This window comes from Myxocyprinus asiaticus, chromosome 6 (genome assembly GCF_019703515.2).
Source record: "Myxocyprinus asiaticus isolate MX2 ecotype Aquarium Trade chromosome 6, UBuf_Myxa_2, whole genome shotgun sequence".
Lineage (NCBI taxonomy): Eukaryota > Metazoa > Chordata > Actinopteri > Cypriniformes > Catostomidae > Myxocyprinus > Myxocyprinus asiaticus.
The window spans coordinates 6,892,907-6,916,611 of record NC_059349.1 but is presented as its reverse complement, the minus strand read 5'-3'; the positions used below and the strand labels follow the sequence as shown (position 1 = coordinate 6,916,611).

The 23,705-nt window shown below is 36.9% G+C and overlaps 1 protein-coding gene and 1 long non-coding RNA gene across 10 annotated transcripts in view; both read left to right on the top strand.

The window, feature by feature from the left end:
• Positions 1 to 23,705, top strand: part of LOC127442891 (gastrula zinc finger protein XlCGF8.2DB-like) — a 295,005-nt gene that overhangs the window by 8,748 nt on the left and 262,552 nt on the right. For 4 of the 9 annotated variants that reach the window (XM_051701214.1, XM_051701215.1, XM_051701216.1 and 1 more), the window contains exons 1-2: positions 15,706 to 15,917; positions 20,862 to 21,032. In XM_051701214.1, coding sequence (XP_051557174.1) covers positions 20,933 to 21,032 — 100 coding nt within the window. In that variant the 5' untranslated portion in view covers positions 15,706 to 15,917; positions 20,862 to 20,932. Of the gene's footprint in view, positions 1 to 1,816; positions 2,095 to 15,705; positions 15,918 to 20,861; positions 21,033 to 23,705 lie in introns of those variants that run through there. The other 5 variants (XM_051701219.1, XM_051701224.1, XM_051701223.1 and 2 more) reach the window with 5 other exon arrangements.
• LOC127442999 (uncharacterized) lies at positions 7,289 to 9,219 on the top strand. Its single transcript, XR_007897578.1, has 3 exons — positions 7,289 to 8,273; positions 8,381 to 8,501; positions 8,593 to 9,219. It is a non-coding gene; the product is annotated as an uncharacterized LOC127442999 (long non-coding RNA).

The window sequence follows — 23,705 nt, the reverse complement described above, 5'->3', positions numbered from 1 at the left end:
CAAGTTCTTATAGACTTTTTGGCTTACTGAGTATGTGAGACAATTCTGGAAGATTATTAGTGAAGCTATCTTTAGTGGTCGAAAGAATAGTTCTACCTGAGTGAAAGAGTGGTGTAGATTGAGTGACATTAGCTGATCGCAGCAAACAAGTAACGAGGTAATGATCTGAGATGTCATCGCTCTGCAGTAGAATTTCTATAGTTCATCAACTCCATAAAACAAAATAAAATCTAGCCTATGATTATGGTGATGAGTTGGTCCTGCCACAGTTGGTCTGACTCCAAGAACGTGAAGCCTCCACATGCGCTGTGTCCGTGGCAACGCGCTCAGCAAGCCACGTGATAAGATGCACGGTTGACGGTCTCAGATGCGGAGGCAACTGGGATTCGTCCTCCGCCACCCAGACTGAGACGAATCACTACGTGACCACAAGGACTTAAAAGCATATTGGGAATTGGGCTTTCCAAATTGGGAGAAAAAGGGGGGGGGGGGAAAGGCTCTTTCAACATGATTCTCAGTGGGTGCATCTCTGAGTGGGGAGAATTGATTGGAAACCCTAACAAGAATGGGAGAGAGGTGTCCCTTTGCTGAGCGAAGACGTCATCCAAACGCCCTGCTGCAGGAGCTCCACAGCCGGAACCAAATTGTGTGTTGCTCACTGTTCTACCCTCATCCTAAACAGTATCTACCAACTTCTCTTTCTCACTGATCTCCACTAGCACTCGGATGCTTGTCTCTAAGTCATTAACCTTCTCCATCAGCCTGAATAATTCCTTACATTTATCACATTTAAATCCCTCACTGCTGACAGAAGAAGCTATAGTAAATATGTGGCATGCAATGCAGGAAGAAATAACATGAGCGGATGCCATGACTTACCGCAATTGTTTGATTTTGTTGTTGTTGTTGTTGTTATGGTTCTTGAACGGCAAGGGTTTGAGATCGATGGGGTTCCTGATCAGCAGAGGTTTGAGATTGATGCAATAATCTGTGTAAAACACAGTGGAGAAAACTAATGCACACAGTCGAGACGCGAGATGTAGACAAGCGGGGGGAAAAAGAAAAAAAGAGGGAAAACGTGCGCGTGGTAAAATACATGCGGTTGAAACAGTAGAAAAGCGGAAAAACCAGAAGCACGCAGTAAAATGGCAAAGGATAAAATGATGAATGTATAAGGATAAGAAATGCTAAGCAGGCTAGCAAGATACAAACACTCGCTACAAACCAACAAGTGTTTTATCCCTGCTTTTCCCCCTTTATTGCTGCTTGACTGTGGTCGAAATGAAGCATCACTTGAAAGATAAAACTTTATTGAAAGAAAAATTATATTTTGGCTCTGGTTAGTAAACAGCAGTGTCTCTTTTTAAGATTTATAAATAGAAACAAACATTTTGCCACATCCAACAGTGCACCACATTGAAGGTATATAGAATTTTGGTCACAAACATGGCAGTATGGTCATAGAGTGACGTCACATGAAATGGGTCAATAGTGGTCATCAAGGTCTTAGGTCATTCTGAGGTGTAGAATAAACTACATGTCCGCTTTTTAACCCAACTTCTGCCTTTAAGCAGTTAGTCATTTTTAGCATTGCATGAAATAATCCCTACCCATATTATTGCATCCACCTTGTTACATTCTTTTGGTTGACACACAGCTAAGCTTACATTCTTAAGGTCATGAAGTCTAGTTTCTTTGTGTAATACATAAATGTTTCACTGCCTAGCTATGGTTATACATTGTAAACAGCATAATGGCATTTCCTTCAAAAAGGTGTTATTGTAAAAATTAAGGAATTTGGTCCCTTTTTTGGCAGAGCTGCTCTTCCATACCACACAACAATCGTGATTCACCTCTGGAGTGAAGACCATTTCCATGGCAATTCACCAATTAATGCTGTGATTATTTCCATCATCTGAAAAAGTGAAGAAAGAAAAAGGTTGTATATAAAGAGAAACAACTCCAAGTGTAACTACTGAAGTCTACTTATTGCAAAAATGAAGTTTGTTAAAGAGGAGTTTAAAGAGGAGACTGAAGACATCAGTATTACAGAAGCATGCAGAATGAAACAAGAAGATACTGAGGAACAAAGAGGTTGGTGTCCATACTTGATTCTTCATAATGACTGTTGAGAAACATTCAGCTTCTGATTGAAGCTTCTGATGATTCATAGCTTCTTATAGATCACTAGACCTGGCAGCTGTAGTTAAAAATGAATAGAAGTGGTTAAATTATAGTTAGAATTTTACAAACAAATAATTCCAGAATCTACGTAAGAAAGAAAAAACTAACCTTCAACATATCATAGATCTCAAAGTAGATAACTGGCCTTTGTTGCTTACTGCCATTAAATAGGGGTACAACTGTATTTATTTTTTCACATTTGTCTCAATTTACTATGTTCATTTTAGACTTGATAAAAATAAAAGAAGAAAGTCAAGAACCAAATGACGTGGAGGAGAAACACCATCAGTATCATACATTTGAGAATTTCATGACTGATGAAGAATCTTTTAGTGGCTCAAAGACTGAAAAGAATTTTACACAGCAAAGATCTCAAAGAATAAGAGCCAAAAATTATTTCACCTGCTGTTACTGTGGAAAGAGTTTTGCACAAAAAGGAGATATTAAGCGTCACATGAGAATTCACACAGGAGAGAAGCCGTTCACATGTCCTCAATGTGGCAAGAGTTTCAGAGATAGAGGAAACTTTAAATGTCACTTGAGAATTCACACTGGAGAGAAGCCTTACACATGCCATCAGTGTGAAAAGAGTTTCACACAAGCAGGCCATCTCAAAGTTCATCTGCAATATCATTCTGGATTAAGGCCGTTTAACTGTGATCATTGTGGCAAGACGTTTATTCGGACATCACATCTAAAGGCACACGTGAAAACTCACACAAATGACAAGCCTTGCATATGTTCTTTTTGTGGAAAGAGTTTTGTTAAATCATATAACCTAAAAACTCATGAGAGAGTGCATACTGGAGAGAAGCCATACCACTGCACTTCATGTTGGAAGAGTTTCAGACAATCCAGTAATCTACAGGCTCATTTAAAAAAGTATTGTCATAGGGAGCAAAGTTAATTTCCGGTTTAACACTTTTGTATTTAACCCTTTAAGCTTGGGCCTGCTGAGAAAGAAAAAAATATTATCAAAATCTTAACTACCTTTTATTAGTCTTGACTATCACAAAATAGGTATTGTTTTAAAGCTTAAAAGCTAGTTATTAGACCAAAACTAAACAAGTGCTTTGAAATTTGCAGACAAGTCTGAAATATTCCTTTTTGTAAATTTATTAAAATATTTGCACTGTACATATTATTGTAATTGGTAAAAACATCAAACTGATCAAACAGACGTGTCTTATGTTGTTGGACAGTTCTCAAGTGTAGAATACAACAAGCCTATTTGTTTTACTTGCAAAAAAATATATATATATATATATATGTAATATATTAGTAATATGTAATAGCTAAGTATATATCTTTTGACATACATGTTTCATGTGAAGAGATGGCCAAAACATGTTAGCTTACCTGGATCAGATGACTTTATCGGAAGTTATGTAGTACATTGTCCAGCGTCATGGAATGCTAAACCAATCGTTTTAGGATTCAAATCGCAGCAACCAGAGGTGGAAGTCATCCAAATATGGGCAGAGAGGATCGTTCACCCTAATTACAATTGGCCCCCAGGATATGGTGCCAAGTACATGAATCAAATGTCATTGATGGCTCAAATGACACTTAATGGAACTGAATGAGGTCTTGTTACTCATGCCTGCATGCTTTGGAGAGAGAGCATACCTTTAGTCATTGTAGTATTTGCATGTGTAATTAGTTCTTATGTACAATTATTATGTTTTAAAGTATTTTTGTAATGCTATTTTACATTTTGATTGCTTTGTCGTATCAACACAAAATTGTACTCAGTTACAGGTTACATGATTGAGAACAACACAAAAGCACTTTTTTGGAGCCACCTCATTTACACCCTAAGGCGTATACTGTAAAATCAGAAAAAAAAAATAAATGTACATTTTGGTTCAAGTTTTGTGAATTTTCCACAGTTTCTTAGGCTTAAGATTTCTTTACAATGGTATCAAACACTTGACCCTCTTTGGTTTTTTGTAGAGTTATAAGTCTTTAATTTTGGGGTTGCCACTGAAACAGGAAATCTTTTAAAAGACCTTTTCTTTTCTTTACAGTAAAGAGTTACTATAACTACTTCAAACAGTTTACTAGATCTGCTAAAGTTTGAAAGTCATAAAATCATAAAAAAAAGAACCACAAAAGTTATAAATCGAAAAAATGCCTGAAGTGCATACATTGCAAAAAAAAAATCTTAATTAGCATTTTATTTTTTATTTTTATTTTTTTCAGCAAAAATATCAAAACATTCTTGTCCATTTTGTTAGTTTTTTGCTAACACGTTTTGTGTTCCCGGCCAACTAATTTTGTTTATAAATCTCTCACATTGCTTATATTTTCACAAGATATTGCATTAGATTTTTTTTGCAACTTCATTTTTAGTAATTATGACAGGTTTTGTAGACCTTTTTTGAACATATTTAAAAAAAATGATGCAATTTTAGGGAATTCCCTGTGGCGTAATAAATTAATAACCACTTGCTTGATCTGAAGAAAACAGGTGACGTTTTAAAGCCTAGAATCTGGACTTTGCAAAGCGTGTAGCAGATCCTACACATTTTTTAATAATGCTTTTTAATTTGTTGACAAATTAGAACTGTTTGGTTCTCATCATTTGCAAATTTATCACAACAATTACAGTATATTCAGAGTTGGTAAAACCATAAACAAAAATTAGATAGCCATGTGTTATATATTGTTGGAAAGGTCTCAATTAGTAGAATGCAATGAGTAAATTAGTTTCACTCAGAGGCCAAACGGCAGGGAGTTTTAGTGTATGAAATTCCCACAGACACACATAAATATAATAAACAGAAGTGTCTTTTTGTAATGTTTTTACTTATTACTTCCTGAAACATACATATAACATAGACAATGAAATATTGTAACTTACAGCAGACTATCCCAATTCAATCGAGCCCAGTTGCAACATAAAATGATCAGTATTCCTCACAGAGTGTACATGGAAATAAGATGCACAAGAGGGCTCTTTACACACGATGCGTGTGTGTATTTGTATATGTGTGTGTGTGTGTGTGCGCGCATGTCAGTGGACTTTGTGTGTGCAAACACACATCCACATATGTGCTCATCTAAATTATTGGGATGCTCCTGAGCACTTAATATTTCTGTATTTTGTAGTCTAATTTTTGACCAGGAACACAAGTGTAACAAAGTTAAATAAAACCATTAAAATGTAATGAAAATGGTCCACTGTTTTGTGTGTTTTCAGGTACCATATGTGAACAAAGTCAAGGAACTTTATTCCAATTGGATTAAGTGAAAAAGAAAAGTCTTGTCCAGGTCAAAATGACCAGAATACAACATATGGGTTAAAACAAGACATATTTACTTAACATGCAAAATGGCATAAGACAGGTGTTTTCAAAGTCAAAGACAGTGGGCCTCCCTTCTGACAGTTGGTACTTTTATTCACCAAAGTGGCATTCAGTTGATCACAATGTATAGTCAGGACGTTAATAACGTGAAAAATGACTATTACAGTTTGAATTTGTTTACTTAAACTACTTCAAAGAGTTCTCATCAAAAAATCCTCTACATGCAGCAATGACATTTCACCCCACGCTTCCTGTAGCACTTGTCATAGATGAGGCTGTCTTGTCGGGCACTTCTCACACACCTTACAGTCTAGCTGATCCCACAAAAGCTCAATGGGGTTAAGATCCATAACACTCTTTTCCAATTATCTGTTGTCCAGTGTTTGTGTCTTTGCCCACTCTAACCTTTTCTTTTTGTTTTCTGTTTCAAAAGTGGCTTTTTCTTTCTATTCTTCCCATAAGGCCTGCACCCCTGAGTCTTCTCTTTACTGTTGTACATGAAACTGGTGTTGAGCGGGTAGAATTCAATGAAGCTGTCAGCTGAGGACATGTGAGGTGTCTATTTCTCAAACTAGAGACTCTGATGTACTTATCCTCTTGTTTAGTTGTACATCTGGCCTTCCACATCTCTTTCTGTCCTTGTTAGAGCCAGTTGTCCTTTGTCTTTGAAGACTGTAGTGTACACATTTGTATGAAATCTTCAGTTTTTTGATAATTTCAAGCATTGTATAGCCTTAATTCCTCAAAACAATGATTGACTGATGAGTTTCTAGAGAAAGCTTTTTCTGTTTTTGCCATTTTTGACCTAATATTGACATTAAGACATGCCAGTCTATTGCATACTGTGGCAACTCAAACACAAAGACAATGTTAAGCTTCATTTAACGAACCAAATAGCTTTCAACTGTGTTTGATATAATGGCAAGTGATTTTCTAGCACCAACTGATCAATTTAGCATGATTACTCAAGGATAAGGTGGTGGAGTGATGGCTACTGGAAATGGGGCCTGTCTAGATTTGATCAAAAATGACTTTTTTCAAATAGTGATGGTGCTGACTATGTCCTGACTATACTTTGTGATCAGTTGAATGCCATTATTCCAAACTTTTGGCCGCCTGTGTGTGTGTGTGTGTGTGTGTGTGTACATATATATAAACATTTTACGGGATGGGTGGCTACACTACATACCTCACATATGTTAACAGCTGTGCGCTGCTGGCCACATCAGTAGATTCGTCAATCCTCAGCATGCTTGGTGTCATGCTGTCATTAGCTAAACTCTCCTGACAAATGACACATAAAGGTCGTGGTTCATCAACTGATTCTGTCCATGTAAATCCTAAACTTAAATACTGCTCATCGTATCATTGTCTTTTGGCTTTGACCCCTGAAACTGAAGGATTTGCATTTGATGGTCTCAGAAACCGCTCCTTTGTAATACGTCTGCTATATTGGCGGACTTGACAAGTAGCAGAGAATCTTCACAAAGATTCTAGATATATATTTTTTTGCTTATTATTTTCAGAACTGTTTAAATAATTGTTTTAATATAATTTAATAGTTAAACTCATATATATATATATATATATATATATATATATATATATATATATATATTATTATTATTATTATTATATTATTTTATATTTTTTTACCACTCTTTCCACACCTCCCCTGACATGCTCTAGTGCCCCCCTGGGGAGGCATGCCCCACACTTTGAAAACCCCTGGCATAAGATATAAAGTCTTGTTTTGAGACTAAATTTAATGAGGTTTAAGCTTAAAAGGAAAAATATATATATTTACCAATGGGGTAAGTAAAATGAACTTGATTCAAAAGGGAAAAAAAAATTTTTTTTACCCACTGGCAGATTTTTGTCTTGTTTTAAGCATAAAGTTCACTTAATTTAGTCAGATTCTTCTGAAAACAAGACAGTTTCTTATGCCGTATTGTTTGTCAAGTAAATATATCTTGTTTTATTTAATGTTTAGATATTTTCACTGGAAAACAGGACAAAATACTGAGCAAGACAATTATGATTTTTGCAGTGGTATAAATTATCATAACCTTGTATAAACAGATTATCTACCAGATTTTATGTCATTAACATCAGATTGACAGAATTAACCGCATATCTCATAAAAAGAGTCAAATTAAATTGGGGTTCAATTAATGTATTATTCATTTGTCACAGTTGATTTGATTTTGATCAACATTATACAATGAACCCTCTTCCCGTATACACCCAGTATTTAATATCAACCAAACCACAAAATTGTATGCACCTGGTATTTAAATGCATCTCCTTTGTCCACTTGTGACTGCATTTCTTCAAGGGGAGGGTGCATAGGCATGTCTGCGATTGTCACTCGCGCACAAATATTAAGTCAGTATTTTACTGCATGTGTTTTTAGCAAACAATATTGGAGATTCTGTGTGAAGTCTTGTGCATGGGCTTTTTTAGATTTTGAGGCACTGATTTCAGAAGTTTAGACTAGTTTTTTAGCCTTGGTAAAGCATCTGTGCACTGTTGTTTGTGGGAGATGTGTGTTTGCCAGACGCACACTACAAAGTCATTGTATTAATTTTGCCTATGGGGGAAAAATTCAGGTGATTGTGGATGGCTGTGAGGATAGGTGGGGATTCCCTCAATGTGCCGGAGCTATTAATGGTTCCCATATCCCTGTTACTTCATCCTGTGATGATTTAAAAAGACTTTTAATAATAAAGAAAGTAACTTCATCATATTACAAGCAATTGTAGACCACCACTTCCGGTAAGTAAAGTTATGCAGTTACACAAATCCATATATTAATAAACAGCTAGTCTATTTGTATATCCCAGTAAGTTAACAAGTCTGTTTTATGACTGGTTTGTCCTCAGTAAGTTTTCCAGTATCAATGTGGGATGGACTGGCAGTGTGCATGATGCACAAGTGGTACGAAAATCCACCCAGTTCCAACTGGCAAAGAATGACAAACGTTTCCCATTGGTGTAGGCATCTGTAGGTGACATTACTGTTTAACTGATTATTTTTATATTCACTTTTACTTGTTGCCGAGGCTCCCAGTTTCATTCTTCATTTTTGTCTGTAGGTCACACAGGAATCTGAAGGTGCGCAGGTTCCTATTATGCTTCTTTGTGACCCTGCCTACCCTCTCTTGAGCTGGCTGATGAAGGGATTTCCAGACAATTAACATCTAATCAGAGAAGTGAGGCACATCAACTACTGATTGAGCCGTGCACACAAGACTGTTGAATGTGCCTTTGAACGCTAAAGAGGAGATTGAGGTGTCTGCTGAAGAGGATGGAATTGAGCATATCAAGGGTTCCAACAATTGTTAGCAGCTGCTGTGTCCTACATAACTTTTGCGCATCAGAGGGCGATAACATTTTGGATGCTTCAATGTAGGAAGAGGAGGAGCCAGCAGAACTGAATGCAACCGGCATTCCCATGGCACTGGAGAGAGTAGAACAGCTGCTGCATGTTTGTCAAGCAGTTGTGTGTTATTTTTCTAGGCAAAATGCTGACAATTGATGTCACTGTTTACTGTGGTGTGCTTTTTGAAGTGAAATCAAGTACTGAATGTCATGAGGAATGTGATTTACATAGAAAGATCTGTGCTTTGTACATTGGTCTATAGTATGCTTAATATTTCTCATACACTGTAACCCAGACATTTCATGTCAATTTCCTCATTTCCTTTTGACCACATAAACACAGCCATGTATATTTTTTAGTTTGTTCTTTAAATCTGTTACATTGTAGATCTGTTAATTTTTATTTTTTATTATTTTTATTTTTTTCATATATTGTTACAACTTAACCTGGTATTGTGGTAGGTTGTAACATTTGAACTCCTTTTACTTCACATCAAGGCTGCATTATAACCACACATTTAATGTAACAGTATTTACTGCACACTACAGAGATGTTGCTACCTTTTCAGAATTTGAAAGTTTTAGAACTGTTTATTTGGATGGACAAAAAGTGTTACATTCCTTCCAGATGTTTCCCATTTGCATGAAAATTCCATTTAGTTCCAAGCCTATAAATGTTAGTTTAATTTGTGTTGTTTATATTTATGGTCATTGTATATGGGACAATAGGAGAAGAGTAGTCAATTACATTTATATTTTACATTTACATTACATTTAGTCATTTAGCAGACACTTTTATCCAAAGTGACTTACATATAAGGAACAAAGCAAGCAGTTTGTCATACAAAAGTCAGCAATATATTTAGTATTATACTGCCAAGTTCTCGCAGTGGCTAGAGTAGTACAGATACTAGCACAGAAGAAAGAAACAGACAAAGAATAATTTTATTTTTTGTTAAAAAGTAAGACCATTTTGTGTGCTCACAGAACAATATCAGACAACAGGGCATTACAGTAGTCCAGCCTTGAAATGACCAGAGTTTGAATCAGGAGCTATGTAGCATATTCAGACAGGAAAGGTCTGATTTTCCTGATGTTGTAAAGCGCAAACCTGCAAGACCGGGCAGTTGATGAGATGTTAGCAGCAAAGTTAAGCTCAGAGTTCGTACAGAGTCTTGAAAGTTTAGAAAATGCTTGATTTTCACAGTTAGGTTTTGAAGGTTTGGAATATGCTTAAGTTTTGAAAGTGCTACGAGATCACTTTTATTTTCACGTAATTCAAAATATTCTTGTAATAACGTGGGGCACAGAAGAGGAGGAAGTGGTATTTCACCAAAAAATACAAAGTCTATAGTTTACCATCAAAAAAGACTTGAGGGTTCAACAGGACCAACGTGTTTGAATGTAAAGAAATTATGGTAGCACTTATAATAAGGTTACATTTGTTAACATTAATAATTGCATTAGGTATCATACTGTAAACTAACAATGAACAAAATGTTTTTTAAAGTATTTATTAATGTTTAAATGTTATTAAATAACATTAAAATTGTTCATCGTTCATGTTACAGTAGTTTGTAGTGCATTAATGTTAACATATTCTACTTTTGATTTTAAAAATGTGTTAGTATATGTTGAAATTAATGTTAACAAAGATTAATTAATGCTGTAAAAGTATTGTTCATTGTAAGTTCATTTTAACTAATGTTGTAATGTAAACAAATGTAACCTTATTTCAAAGTGTTACCAAAATTACAACAGAAATAGCACTGTTGTACTACAATAAAATTAGCATATTCAATAGTAATCATTCAATATTATATTACAGTAATGTAGTCTAATATTAGAGTTTGTTTATGAAATCTATTAAAAGTTGTCACGGACTTCCCCACATGACATTTTACATTAAAGTATTTAGTGTAATTTGTAGGTAGCCTTCATACTGTTGTTTATTCCTAGGCTATGTATTGATATATTGATACATTTACCACCAGTTTTAATGTAATCAATTTTAGAATTTTTGCATTTATTTGAAGTGGAAAACACATACAAATACACACACACACACACATACAAACTTTCCTTAAAAATAGCTAAATCTATTTTATATTTATTTTCATTTTCCACATTAGTAACCAGGATTTGTTTTACCCCACAGTAAATCACACCCTATCAAGTTTGCTCTTGCCCATCGCAGGGTTTGCGCTACTGACAAGAAGGCAGTCTCCATTAAGTGTCCCTTTTTAAAGCCAGACTGAAAGCCTGTTCCATTTTGCACTACACGTGCTGTCGCTAATACTGCCAACAACACAAATAAACAGTTTAGATCGTTCATGTTGATGCATCCAGTGTAGACAGCCTCAAGCTGTTGTGTCACATCAATGGATGTGCCTAGTGTAGACCGGGTGTAAGAGTTTATTCATACCTCAACTCTAACCGAACGCATAAATGAGTACAGTGGTCCTTATCGCGGCGGATTGATCGCATGATGGATTACAGCAGCAGCTAATCGCGTGCTTGGCTAGTGCACTATGGTAATTCTGCATCTGATAGGCATAGTTGACAAACCCACTTATTATTAGAGACTTTGGACTTATTTTTCCTCAGAGTTGCATATGAAAATGGTCACTTTTGAAAAAGATTTTTTGGGCTTATTTCCAGAATACGTTTTAGGGGCTTTGCTGGTGCCTGTCCACCATAGCAAAATAATATGGTCAAAAATCCTGTTTTTTTGTTTTGTTTTTTTTACCAGAAACTGGATGTATGTGACACTTGCACAGAGCAACCCTGTACATTTTTGTCAACCAAGACAATTATGACAACATGGACAGCAGAGGTGGGCTGTCAGGGCCAGCAAGGCCTTCTCTGCTGGCCTAGAGATTGTCAGAATCAGAAAATTATATTTTTATAATTTAATATATATTTCATTAATGCTATATGTATTTTACAAAGTTCGTTCCCATCAGTCTATTAATAGTATTAACGTCAATTCATTGCTACTCTCTCCCTCATTTGTGCAGCGCAACTTGCACTACTTCCAGTGCAGCTCATTTAAATTAGAGCTTTTATCCAATCAGATTTTCCACTGTGCTGTCTCCGGGTGAAAAATATACCCTGAGGCCTTCAGAATTTCAAGTGAATCCCCTCTGCTGTTAATGTAAATGGGGACGATCTTCTTTAACCAATCAGATTTCGAGTTTGCCATGTTGGGCGTATTCTTTGACCCGCCGGAGCCTTCTAGCAGGCCTAGCCACCTTCGTCAGCATTTTTCACGTGGCATGATCGGAGGAGGAGGATTAGCTAACTGAAACTGAAGTACAACTAGCTAGCACGTAAACATTCTTTCATGTGATGTTTATATTTTTTGATGTAGTGCTTTAGATTTTTACTTAGCCCTGTTGTTTTTTTTTTAAATGCACAATGGATGAAGGAGGAGAAGAAATGGATTTGGGGCGGATTTACTGGCAAAGCCTTTTTCGAGAAGGACCTTTCAAGAAAAACTGGAAATTGTGTGAAAGGGTCGACTAACCCCGCAGTTAGCAGGCCTGTCCCAGCCAGGGAAAGGATTTGTGTGGCACTTTCAATCGAGCAACTACGAAAGGTACACCTGGCTTACAGCGTTGAAGGAACATTGCAAATTGTATTGCTGGGAATGTCTGTTATTTGCAACCGACCGATATGGTGTTTGGAGCCATGCTGGGTTTGCAAACCTGAATTGCCCTAAAGGGGCTATTAGAGCACATATTAGAACACCATGATGAGTACGACGAGGATTCTGTGTGCTGTGCTGACAGCGCACATCTGGATGATTTTTAGTTTTGTTTTTTGCTTTCCAAAGCAAAAGTATTTGGATGTGCTTTTTGGAATATTGCAGAACAAAACACTCGATGTACAATTCTGTCTGGCAAGAATGGATGAGTTTTGTGACACCATTGAGAGGGAGCGAGGGCAATTTGGTGAGATTTATGAATCTACTTTGCACGAAACAGGTGCGCCAAGCACACGGAGAGGCCAAGCGTAGGGGGACATTCGCGCAAGGTACCAGAAACTCCACAGTGACATTTTGGACAACATCCTTGCCCAGATACGGAACCGGTTTAAAGACCACGAGAAAGTCATGTTTCTTTCCCTCCTCGACCCTCAGCAATTTCAGACATACTGGAAAAATTCCCGGATGTGGCCTTCTCCAGCTTAACGCAGAGCCACGGAACACTCTTTGACCTGCCCAGGCTTAAAACAGAACTGACTGTAATGTATGCCATGACTGATTTTGAAGGAAAAAGCCCTGCGGACCTCCTCGCTTTCCTTCAGCAGAAAGATCTATGTGGGAGCATGCGTCAACTTTACGCATTGGCATGTTTGGTGGTGACCATCCCAGTATCTACTGCCTCTGTTGAGCGGACATTTTCAGCTCTAAAATGCATTAAAACGTATTCAAGAAATAAGACTGGTCAGGCTCGACTGTCATCACTGGCCTCCATGGCAATCGAGAAGGACCTTTTATCGGAACTGAAACGCACCGATGTACTGTACAACCGTGTCATTGAAATCTTTATAAATAAAGGAGGATGGACTTTGTCTTCAAATGATGAGCAGCTTTGGTATGTTTGATGGATTTTTATGTATCTTTACAAGCCGGGCTGTAAAGTTGTACTGTTGTAGGTGCTGTCCATAGTACTGAAACACAGCGGAGGAGATCGATAGACAGACAGATTTCATGCAGTTTTATTCAGATTAAAGTATATAGACTTATGGTCATTCTCTTCAGTCACTTGTCAAGCCCAGTGCTACAGATCTGCTGTCGCAAGCTCGAGGCACGATCTGGCATCCTCAGCCAGGGCTATGGAAACTGCATGTCTAGCCTCTGAATGGGTCTCGTGTGACACAGTAGAGTTGTCACAACTGGTGCTGGGCATCATACTAAAGGCTAAGGCCCCCTCAACAAGGTGGCTGTATGCCTTTAAATGGTGACTTTCATTGCCCTGTGCAGACGAAACTCTCCTTTATGCAAGAGGGTTTGGATGCAGGACTCACTCCATCCACACTCAAAGTATACTGTATGTCACTGCCATAGTGACCACTTATGACCTCTGCAGGCTTGTGTGTAGGCAAACATCCTCTGGTCAAAAGTTTTGCATAGTGCGAGACGGAAGGCACTAGAGCGCACTAGGAAGCAATATGTTTTCAGTCAGAAGTGTGCGTAAAACTTTGTCACCTATTCCAGTATAATGAACATGACAATAACAAAATTAACCTTTAAATTAAGATGACATAAAAATATAACTTGCTCTTCTGTTCTTCCTTTATTGATTTTTATTTCTCACTTGTATTTGTTTTTTCACAGTTTTATCTATTTTAGACCTGATGAAAGTGAAAGAGGAAAGTCAAGAACTGAATGAAGAGGATCAGAAACCTGTTAACTTCATTACTGGAGAAAGATTGTACACTTATCCACAGGCTAAGATGAATTTCAAACCAAAAAGAACAAAAGCAGAAAATTCTTCCATGTGCCTTCAGTGTGGAAAGAGTTTCTCCAGAAAAGGAAACCTTAAGATTCACACGAGAATTCACACTGGAGAGAAAAGCCTTTCACATGCACTCAGTGTGGAAAAAGTTTCATATAGAAAGTAAACCTTACTAAGCACATGAGGATTCACACTGGAGAGAAGCGTTTTCTCTTGATAATGCATGATAATAAGAAACCTTTGTTGTGTTCTCTTTGCGAAAAGAGTTTTAACCGCACCTAAAAAATACATATCACTAAGAAAGATCATGTATGCTCAGAGTGTGGCAAAAACTTCGTCCAAATCAGCACCGTGAAACGGCACAAAATAATTCATACTGTAGAAAAGCCTTACAAGCGCTCGTATTGTGGAAAGAGTTTCACCATGTTAGTGAACATGAAACCGCATGTGAGAGTTCATACTGGAGAGAAGCCATACAGCTGCTTTTCATGTGGAAAGAGTTTCAGCCTACAAAGTACTCTACAAAGATATTTAAAGAAGAACTGCACAAAGTTGTCACAGTGAGCAAAGCTGAGAAGAGAGGGTCTTCAGAATCCTTATCATGTGAAATTTGTGTAAATTTCAAAGATGGAATTTTGGTTAAAGACACTAAAATAGTGTTATGGTGTTCGTAACCTGTCGATAACTCCAATATGTGAGTTATCGGATGAAATAAAGACAAAAACAATCTGGTTATTTTTGTCATACCAATAACCCATATACCTATAGTGCAATTACTTTGCAAACCCTAACCCTAGCCCTAACCCTAATTCACCGCAAGACATGCCCTTTATAATATGGTCTGTACATGAAAACAGTGTTTCTGTGTTTGAAAACAGATGGCTTTACACAAACTTTTTCCATCAATTTTCATAAAAGTTGTTTATTTGTTGTGAAGAAGTGTCTAACCTCAGGAAACAAACTTTCCTGTCACACTAATGAGGCAAGTGTAGAAATGCCCCTGCAAAATGCTACTGAGGTTTTAAATAATTCCTGGTAGTATGGAAGGAGTTTTGCGTGGGTCATAAATTCTTTAGCAGATAAATTGCAGAATTAGTATGTAACGTATGGAAAATGTATGTAAATTCATGATTTAGGAATTTCAGAAAAGAAATCAGAATGGGAAGAAATAGGCAAAGGTAAATATTATATACTGTATGTAAACATAGGGAAGAAAGGGAGATGGGGATTAAAGCAGAGAGAAGTAAACAAAGAGAAAGGAAATGAAAAAAGAACATGATTGCACAATAGCCCAGTAGGTGGCAATGTGCACATAAAATGAGAATCGCCAAGAAAGAATGCATTGATGTCATAATGCTGCGACTGTGAGTGACAGCTCACCAGTCTGCTGAGAAACAAAGAGAAGTAAAACAACGCCCAAAAAAGTCGTTCTTCGCTTTTTCAGTCGAATTGCATAAAATAGTTGATTGGGACTGACAAAAATCTACGCATGTAAACATTGTTTCGCGGGGAACACACAGTGGAAAGATTCCAAACTAAAGCAGATTCAGTGAGTGAAGTCACTAGTTAATCACGTAAGTATTAAAAGAACTGTGTTGCTATTTTTTATTACTAATAATATAATGAGCATGTATTATTGTTATGCATAAACATGACACCGGATAGATGTATATTCCAGGTGTAGGCTATAAAAAAATCAATGCAAATATGCAGTAATTAAATGATAAATAAGTTATTAAAACTGTGAACACATGCTTTTTTTTTTAATTGTTTATACATTATCTATGCTGATGCCTCATATTTTACAATATACTCGGTGTTTATCTTAATGTACAGCATTATTGTGTTTATGACTACCTTGTGTTATATTATCCTGGCATTAAAAATTGCAAGTTCAGCATTAAATTTGAACTACACATAGTAACACACACACACACACACACACACACACAAACAAAAAGGTCATTTTTCAATAATTAATATAATACCTGAAACCTTTTCAACTCGTATTTGTGTAAATTGGCCTTTAATCTGAGTAGTAAGGATGAGCTGAACGATTTAATCACTTCTGAAGTGAATTTGACGGATTTGAAAGAGTGATTTTTTTTTTTTTTTTTAATGTATTTATCTATCTGTCTATATCACACTCTTTCAAATATTTATTATTCTTTAAGCGACACAGGAGCAAGCATACAGTAGCCTATAATGCATTTATTTTCTCTCTTCATAGCAGGCCACATTTATAATCGATAATATGAACCCACATGTCAACATGTTTACACTGATGAACTAATTTTTCATTCTACAATAGTTTAATACATATATTTTAATCCTCAAGTTATATTGCTTTTATTTCTGAAATGTGTAATTATTTCTCAAATGAAAACATTTTCTCTCAATACACTACTGTACTCGCAGAACGACACACACACACACACACACACAATAACGCAGAACTATGAATGCAGACCAACATGAAGTTACAGTGTAGGTTTGATGTAGAAGTATAAATCAGCCTTTATGGTCTTACTAAGGTGTATACCTGCTGAACATATTTGAGCTACAAACACCTTAATATTTTAGTCAGTTGGACTAAACTGATTTCATGACATTTTATAAAGATTATTGTTTTAGTCACACCTTAATAAAACATTTAAAGTGCATGTAAACGTACTGAGTGAGTAGAGTAACAGATTTTTACCACATAAACCGTAGTGGAGACACAAAGTGAGCAGGACACCCACATTAAAACAATGCAGAGAATGATAGAGGCAAAATTGTGTTATTGTTAATGACTATATTCCCAATAAAGCATGGCCTCTCATGCGTTATTGCTTAATTAACCCTTGTGCGTCAATAAAAAAAAAGTTACTCAAAGGTCCTTAGAGGACAAATAAAATCACAGTCTGGGATATGTCAATGATTAATAACAACATTGATTTTGATGCATTATTTTTTGTGCAGTGTCAGATTTAAAAAAACAAACAAAACAAAAAAACACAACACACTCAGGACCTTAGAAGACAAAAATGTCCATGTCAAACTGCCATAAAAATATTAAATATTAATATTATTTTCCACTTTCACTGACTTAAATTTTTTAACCAACATCAGTCCTGATCATAACTACCAAATATTCATTTATTTTCAGGATTTTAACCATTTAAATTCCAGTTTGTTTACATGATGCCACTTTTGTTTTTTCACACACACACACACACACACACACACACACACACACATACAAAACGCACACTAACATCCATATCAGCACACCCACACAATTTAGCTGCATCATTTATTCAGTTGGCCTGCAGTGCTCTATTATACAGCAAACAGAAAACAGGAAAAAAGCATGTATTTGCTCCATAGGCTAAACATGAGAAAAATGGCACCATCTGTTGGAGAATATAAAAAAATGTAAATTTTGAAGAAAGCATGATATCATAGAATTCATGATTTTATGCTTTAATTGCACTGGGATCAAATATTGCAGTTTTAATGGGTTTCAATGAGGACATTATTGTCCTTAAGGTCCTGAGTGGAACTATTTTGTGTACACAGTATATTATCGATGTATATAGGAACTGAGGTTGAACTATCCATTGGCATTAACACAGCCAAAATGATAGAAAAAACAAAAATTAAAGAGAAAAACGTCCCAAAGTTCGCACAAGGGTTAAAGTTTTTTTTCTTCTGAATATATATTTATATATACACCGATCAGCCACAACATTAAAACCTAATGTTGTGTAGGTCTCCCTTGTGCCGCCAAAACAGCGCCAACCCGCATCTCAGAATAGTATTCTGAGAAGCTATTCTTCTCACCACAATTGTACAGAGCGTTTATCTGAGTTACCATTCTATGTTGACCTCTCTCATCAACAAGGCATTTCCGTCCACAGAACTGCCGCTCACTGGATGTTTTTTTGTTTTTGGCACCATTCTGAGTAAATTCTAGAGACTGTTGTGTGTGAAAATCCCAGGAGATCAGCAGTTACAGAAATAATCAAACCAGCCCATCTGGCACCAACAGTCATCCATGTGATTATCTAAACAGCCAATCATGTGGCAGCAGTGCAGTGCATAAAATAACGCAGATACAGGTCAGGTGCTTCAGTTAATGTTCCCATCAACCATCAGAATGGGGAAAAAATGTGATCTCAGTGATTTGGACCGTGGTATGATTGTTGGTGTAACTGCTGATCTCCTGGGATTTACACACAAAACAGTCTCTAGAATTTACTCAGAATGGTGCCAATAACAAAAAACATCCAGTGAGCGGCAGTTCTGTGGATGGAAATGCCTTGTTAATGAGAGAGGTCAACAGAGAATGGCCAGACTGGTTCGAATTGACAAAGTCTATGGTAACTCAGATAACCACTCTGTACAGTTGTGGTGAGAAGAATATCATCTGAGAATGCTGTTCTGAGATGCAGGTTGGCGCTGTTTTGGTGGCACGAGGGGGACCTACACAATATTAGGCAGGTGGTTTTAATATTGTGGCTGATCGGTGTACTTTTGTATGAATTTCTTTGTTGCACTACTTTGAGAAGATCTTGAATTTCCTAAGGAAAATTTATAATAATATTAATATTGTTAAACAACATAGACTGAAATGTGGCATAATGTGTAATTTAACATTTTGGTAAGGTTGAAATTTAGAACTATTTTTTATTTTTTATTTTTTTTTGGAATATGTTTGTCCAGCTTCAAATAAAGAGAAAATTATATAAGAAGTAGGTTTCATTTTTAAAATATTTAATGCACTGACTGGAGTTTTCAAAAATAGACATTACAAACTTTTACTGTTTCATGATGTATATCGTTATTGTGATATATAATTACTCATATCTTGATAGAAGATTTTGGTCATATCGCCCTCCCCTATTTTCAGTGATATGGGAAAAAAAACGAACAATATATTGACTTTTAAGGCTGAAGTATGTAATTTCTGCTCTCCTCAGCCACCGAACGGAACTGCTAAAAGACACTTCGTTTTTTAAACGGCTTTCGGAAAACGCCCCCCTTATGCCGTTGATCAAACAAAGAGATTGTCCTGTCCCCAACTCAGGCCTTTGGTTTAGCCAATGGTATTGTGTCTGTATCGACGGGCCACTCAAAACAAAAAGAGAAATGTTTATAGCGCCACAGAGACAGAGTGTTTACAGTTTTCAAGAAAATGAACCGACAGATGGCTTACTTGTAGTTGTCTCTGCATATTACGCTGGGATAAGAGACAGTATTTTAACACGGAAAAAGTTACATACTTCTGCTTTAAAGCCACATTGTATTGTCTAATCATATATAATATATTAATGTATTTGTTTAAGTAAGGAATAATTAACGACGGACCGTTAAATTGTTTAAAAATAATGCACACCCAAGGTGGTAATGCGGTCACAACGTGCAGTGGAGTCAATTATTCCACTTATACCATGGTTACCACACCTTAAGACATTGTTCAGGGTTTTATCTCATGAGAGGAACTACTTTCTTCCGCCACATATTCAGCGTCCTGCTTTAAAACAGTCTGAGCCTTAGATGTTAATAAGAAAACGTCACGTTAGAACTAGCAACGGAGGCTTGCGCTGCTTTACTGTAGCACTTACTGGAGTAACAAGTTAGTGCGTGTCTGTGTGTGTGTCTGTCTGTGTGTGTGTGTTAGTGCGTTTGTGCGTGTGTGAGTTTGTGTTTGAGTGATCGAAAGAGAGAAACTGAGAAAATGAGATCTCGCTTCTGGGATTACCTTTTTTTGTTGTGTGTGGGTGCGAGCACGCGCGTGCGAAAGTGTGATCGTGCGCGTGCGTGTGTGTGTGCCCGAGCGCGCACGTGTGTGCGAGCGTGTGTAAGTGCGGGGGAGACGGGAGCGCGAGGGCTCTTTTTAACCGAAATTGAAATAAATGTAGGATATTTTAGACATTGTCTTGATGTTCTTAACCGATTTACTTTAACCAATGTCTTTGTTTTAATTGGTTATTTTGTTGTGGTAGCCTGTAGGACTCTACAGAAATAATTTGGCGAAGTGATATGGAGCCGTTATGCGGTCAAGACCTTGAACTACTTTATAGCCGCGCGGTTACTGGAAAATAATTGCACACCTCAGAACGTCCGTGAACCAATCAGAATCAAGCATTCAACAGACCCGTGGTATAATGATGTATTATTTATATTGGAAAAATCTTTATTAGAGAGCCTTTCTCAGCAAATATTGACATATATGCAATTAATTTGATTAATTAATTAGTAGGACATGTAAGTAATAAAAAAATGTAATCGATTGACAACCCTAATTTTTATTATGGCAAATTAGTATTTTTAGGCAATTTATAGAAATAAAGAATCTGTGTTTTTGTTACTTTATAACTGCATTTACTTTGGTTGGTTGTGTTGACTGGCTTGTGTGATTGGAGGGCAATAGATGAAGTGTATTGTTGTGAAGAAGAGCGTGAGCAAGTGAGACAAGTGAAAATCTATTTACACCACTAGTATTTTAATTTTAAATTTATCGTTTATAGGTTTAACAAAGCAAACCATTATCAAATACCCCCTGGAACCTGCTGAACTTCGCTATACACATCCCGAAAAGATGGACTCTGTTGAAGAGGAGTTTGTTAAAGTGGAGATTGATGAAGTCTGTATTTCAGAATTAATCAGGCTGAATAATGAAGATACTGAGGAACAAAGAGGTTGGTGTCCATTCTTGATTCGTTATTATTGTCTGTTGATGAAGATTAAAATAACAGGACTTAAAGCAGTTCACCACATTTGTTGGTTGTAATTAACAATTCATGTTATATAACAATATAATCAATCAAACTAACAAAAAAACAAGCAAATTAAATTGGTTTAAAAATAAAACATTCTTTAATCAGCGCTGATTGCTTGTGAACCAGTCACAATATGATTCAAGCTTTGCAAAAGAAGTGTTTTTGGGATTTAAAAACACAATTGGACTCGAATGCAAAACCGAAAGTAACCAATTCCAGTGTTTCCCACAGGATTTTGTGAGACTATGGGGGGTGGAACTCCGACCCTTTAGGGGGGGTCCAGGGGCATGTTCCCCCGGAAGAAAATGTTGTACATTTTAAAGTTAAATACTTCCATCTGGTGCGCTTTGAGAGCAAAATTAAGAGGCTAGTGTTGTGCTCTTGTAAACAATTTTGTGCTCTTAAAGCTGCAGTAGGCAACTTTGAAATAATTTGAATTGTGAGAAACAGCGCCCCAATTCTTCCCCATATACATGATGCTTTTCACCCCCAGCCAAGGTCTGCCTCGCCAAAAGCAATTGGCTAAAATTAGCTGGATTGACACTACCAGACCCACAATTTTCACTCAATGCTAGAGTCTGTGGTGCTAACTAATCTCTCACAGGGTACAAACTAGGGATGTCAGTTTCAACTTTTTATCTTTTAACGTTACCTCAGACTGCAAACGATAGCTAGCTAGTGAAGCCGTAAGCAGTGTAACGTTATGCCAATTAACCTAGTAACTCTAACGTTAATTTACATTAATCATCATGATTAGGGTGACCATATGGGGTGGGGTGGAATAATAGGGTTCAAAACAGTGTAACTATGAATGCAAACTTTAATTCAGTGAAAAAGACGCTCTATTAGCATAACATAAATAAATACAAATTTCCAATATTCTTTTGAATGTCCATGTAGTAAAATAAAATATTTGATGCCATGAGTGTACCTTCATTAACTATTACTATTATTTTGAATGGCCATGGAAAATGTGATAACAATTTTACTTGATCGCAAAAAATAGTCTGTTAATTTACCTGATGAACTTTCACCTTTTGCTGACCCTTTATGCTTTGCAGAGCTAATGTGTGCTTCTAAATCACTTGCACCTTTATTAGCAACTGACACATTAGTGCCAGCTTTACATGTCATACATTCTGCTTCCCTCGGATCTCGACCTGGACGAAAGCATGGAAATTTTTTGTGCAAATCTTCTGTAAATTTGCACTTTCGTTTGGGCATTGTTTCCACTCAGCTGTCATTTGCTGCTGCTGTCAAGCAACTGTTTGATGCCGAACACAACAGCGCTGTGTGCGTTCGCTGAGAGATTGACAGGCAGGAATGTGGCCAATAGTTGCTGCAAGCCTCTTATAATCGACCAATTGGTGTGAAAGAAGGCGGGACTTACAAAGAGGGGTCAAAGCAATGCAAATATGCATGCACACACAATGAAGTATTAGACCAGATGCACATCATAATGCAACTAAAGCCGAATCCTGGACATTTTTGCAAATATAGAAATCCCGGCCGGATGCTTTTTTAAGGTCCAAAAAAGAGGACATATCCGGGAAAAAGAGGACGTATGGTCACCCTTACTATTCTAACTTCGGCAGTAATATTATCTGTTTGCTCTTGTACACTGATGATGATAAATTGTGTGTGGAGCAGTGTATAAATGCAGTGGATACATTTAATGTTTGTTAACGTTACTACCTCAAAGATTTGTCGTCCTCCTCAACCAAATAAGGTTAGACGGATCCAGGAATACTCCAGTGCATATATCTGCGAGTGTGTGTGAGCGCGTGAGTTTACAGCAGCGAGTGAGGAGCTGACTGAACTGACTGGAGCTGACTGGCACTCGAGAGGGAGCACAAAACACAACCTTTTATTTTATGTTAATATGAGACTGAGAAGTGTAAAAATGTTTTCGGTTCATTATGAGACCATGGCGTGGCAAATTAGACTGTGGTGGGCCGCCAGAGTCTAGTCAGTTAATGGGAAACACTGCAGTTCCATTCATGAATGTTTCATATGTCATGACTGTTTGATAGTTATAGTTTATGGTGCTATTGTGCTTATGTGAACAGTTTACATTCAGATGCAATGTGTTGGATGTGTGTTATGTGTAAACCCAGAAATGTAGTTATTTATTGTTATTGAGCTGGTTCATTCTCTCTCGATTAAGTTTCAAATATACACTCACTGAGCACTTTATTAGGACATTATGGTCCTTATAAATTGCCCAACGTGGTCTTCTGCTGTTGTGGCCCATCCGCCTCAAGGTTTGATGTGTTGTGGATTCTGAGATGCTATTCTGCTCACTACAGTTGTACGGAGTGGTTATCTTAGTTACCGTAGCCTTTCTGTCAGCTTGAACCAGTCTGGCCGTTCTCTGGTTTCCTCTCTTTAACAAGGCGTTTCCGTCTGTAGAACTGCTACTAATTGGATGTTTTTAGTTTCTGGTTTCATTCTGAGTAAACTCTAGAGACCGTTGTGCTTGAAAATCCCAGGAAATCAGCAGTTACACAAATACTCAAACCAGACCAAATCAAATCACTTTTATTGTCACACAACTATATACACAAGTGCAATAGTGGGTGAAAGTCTTGA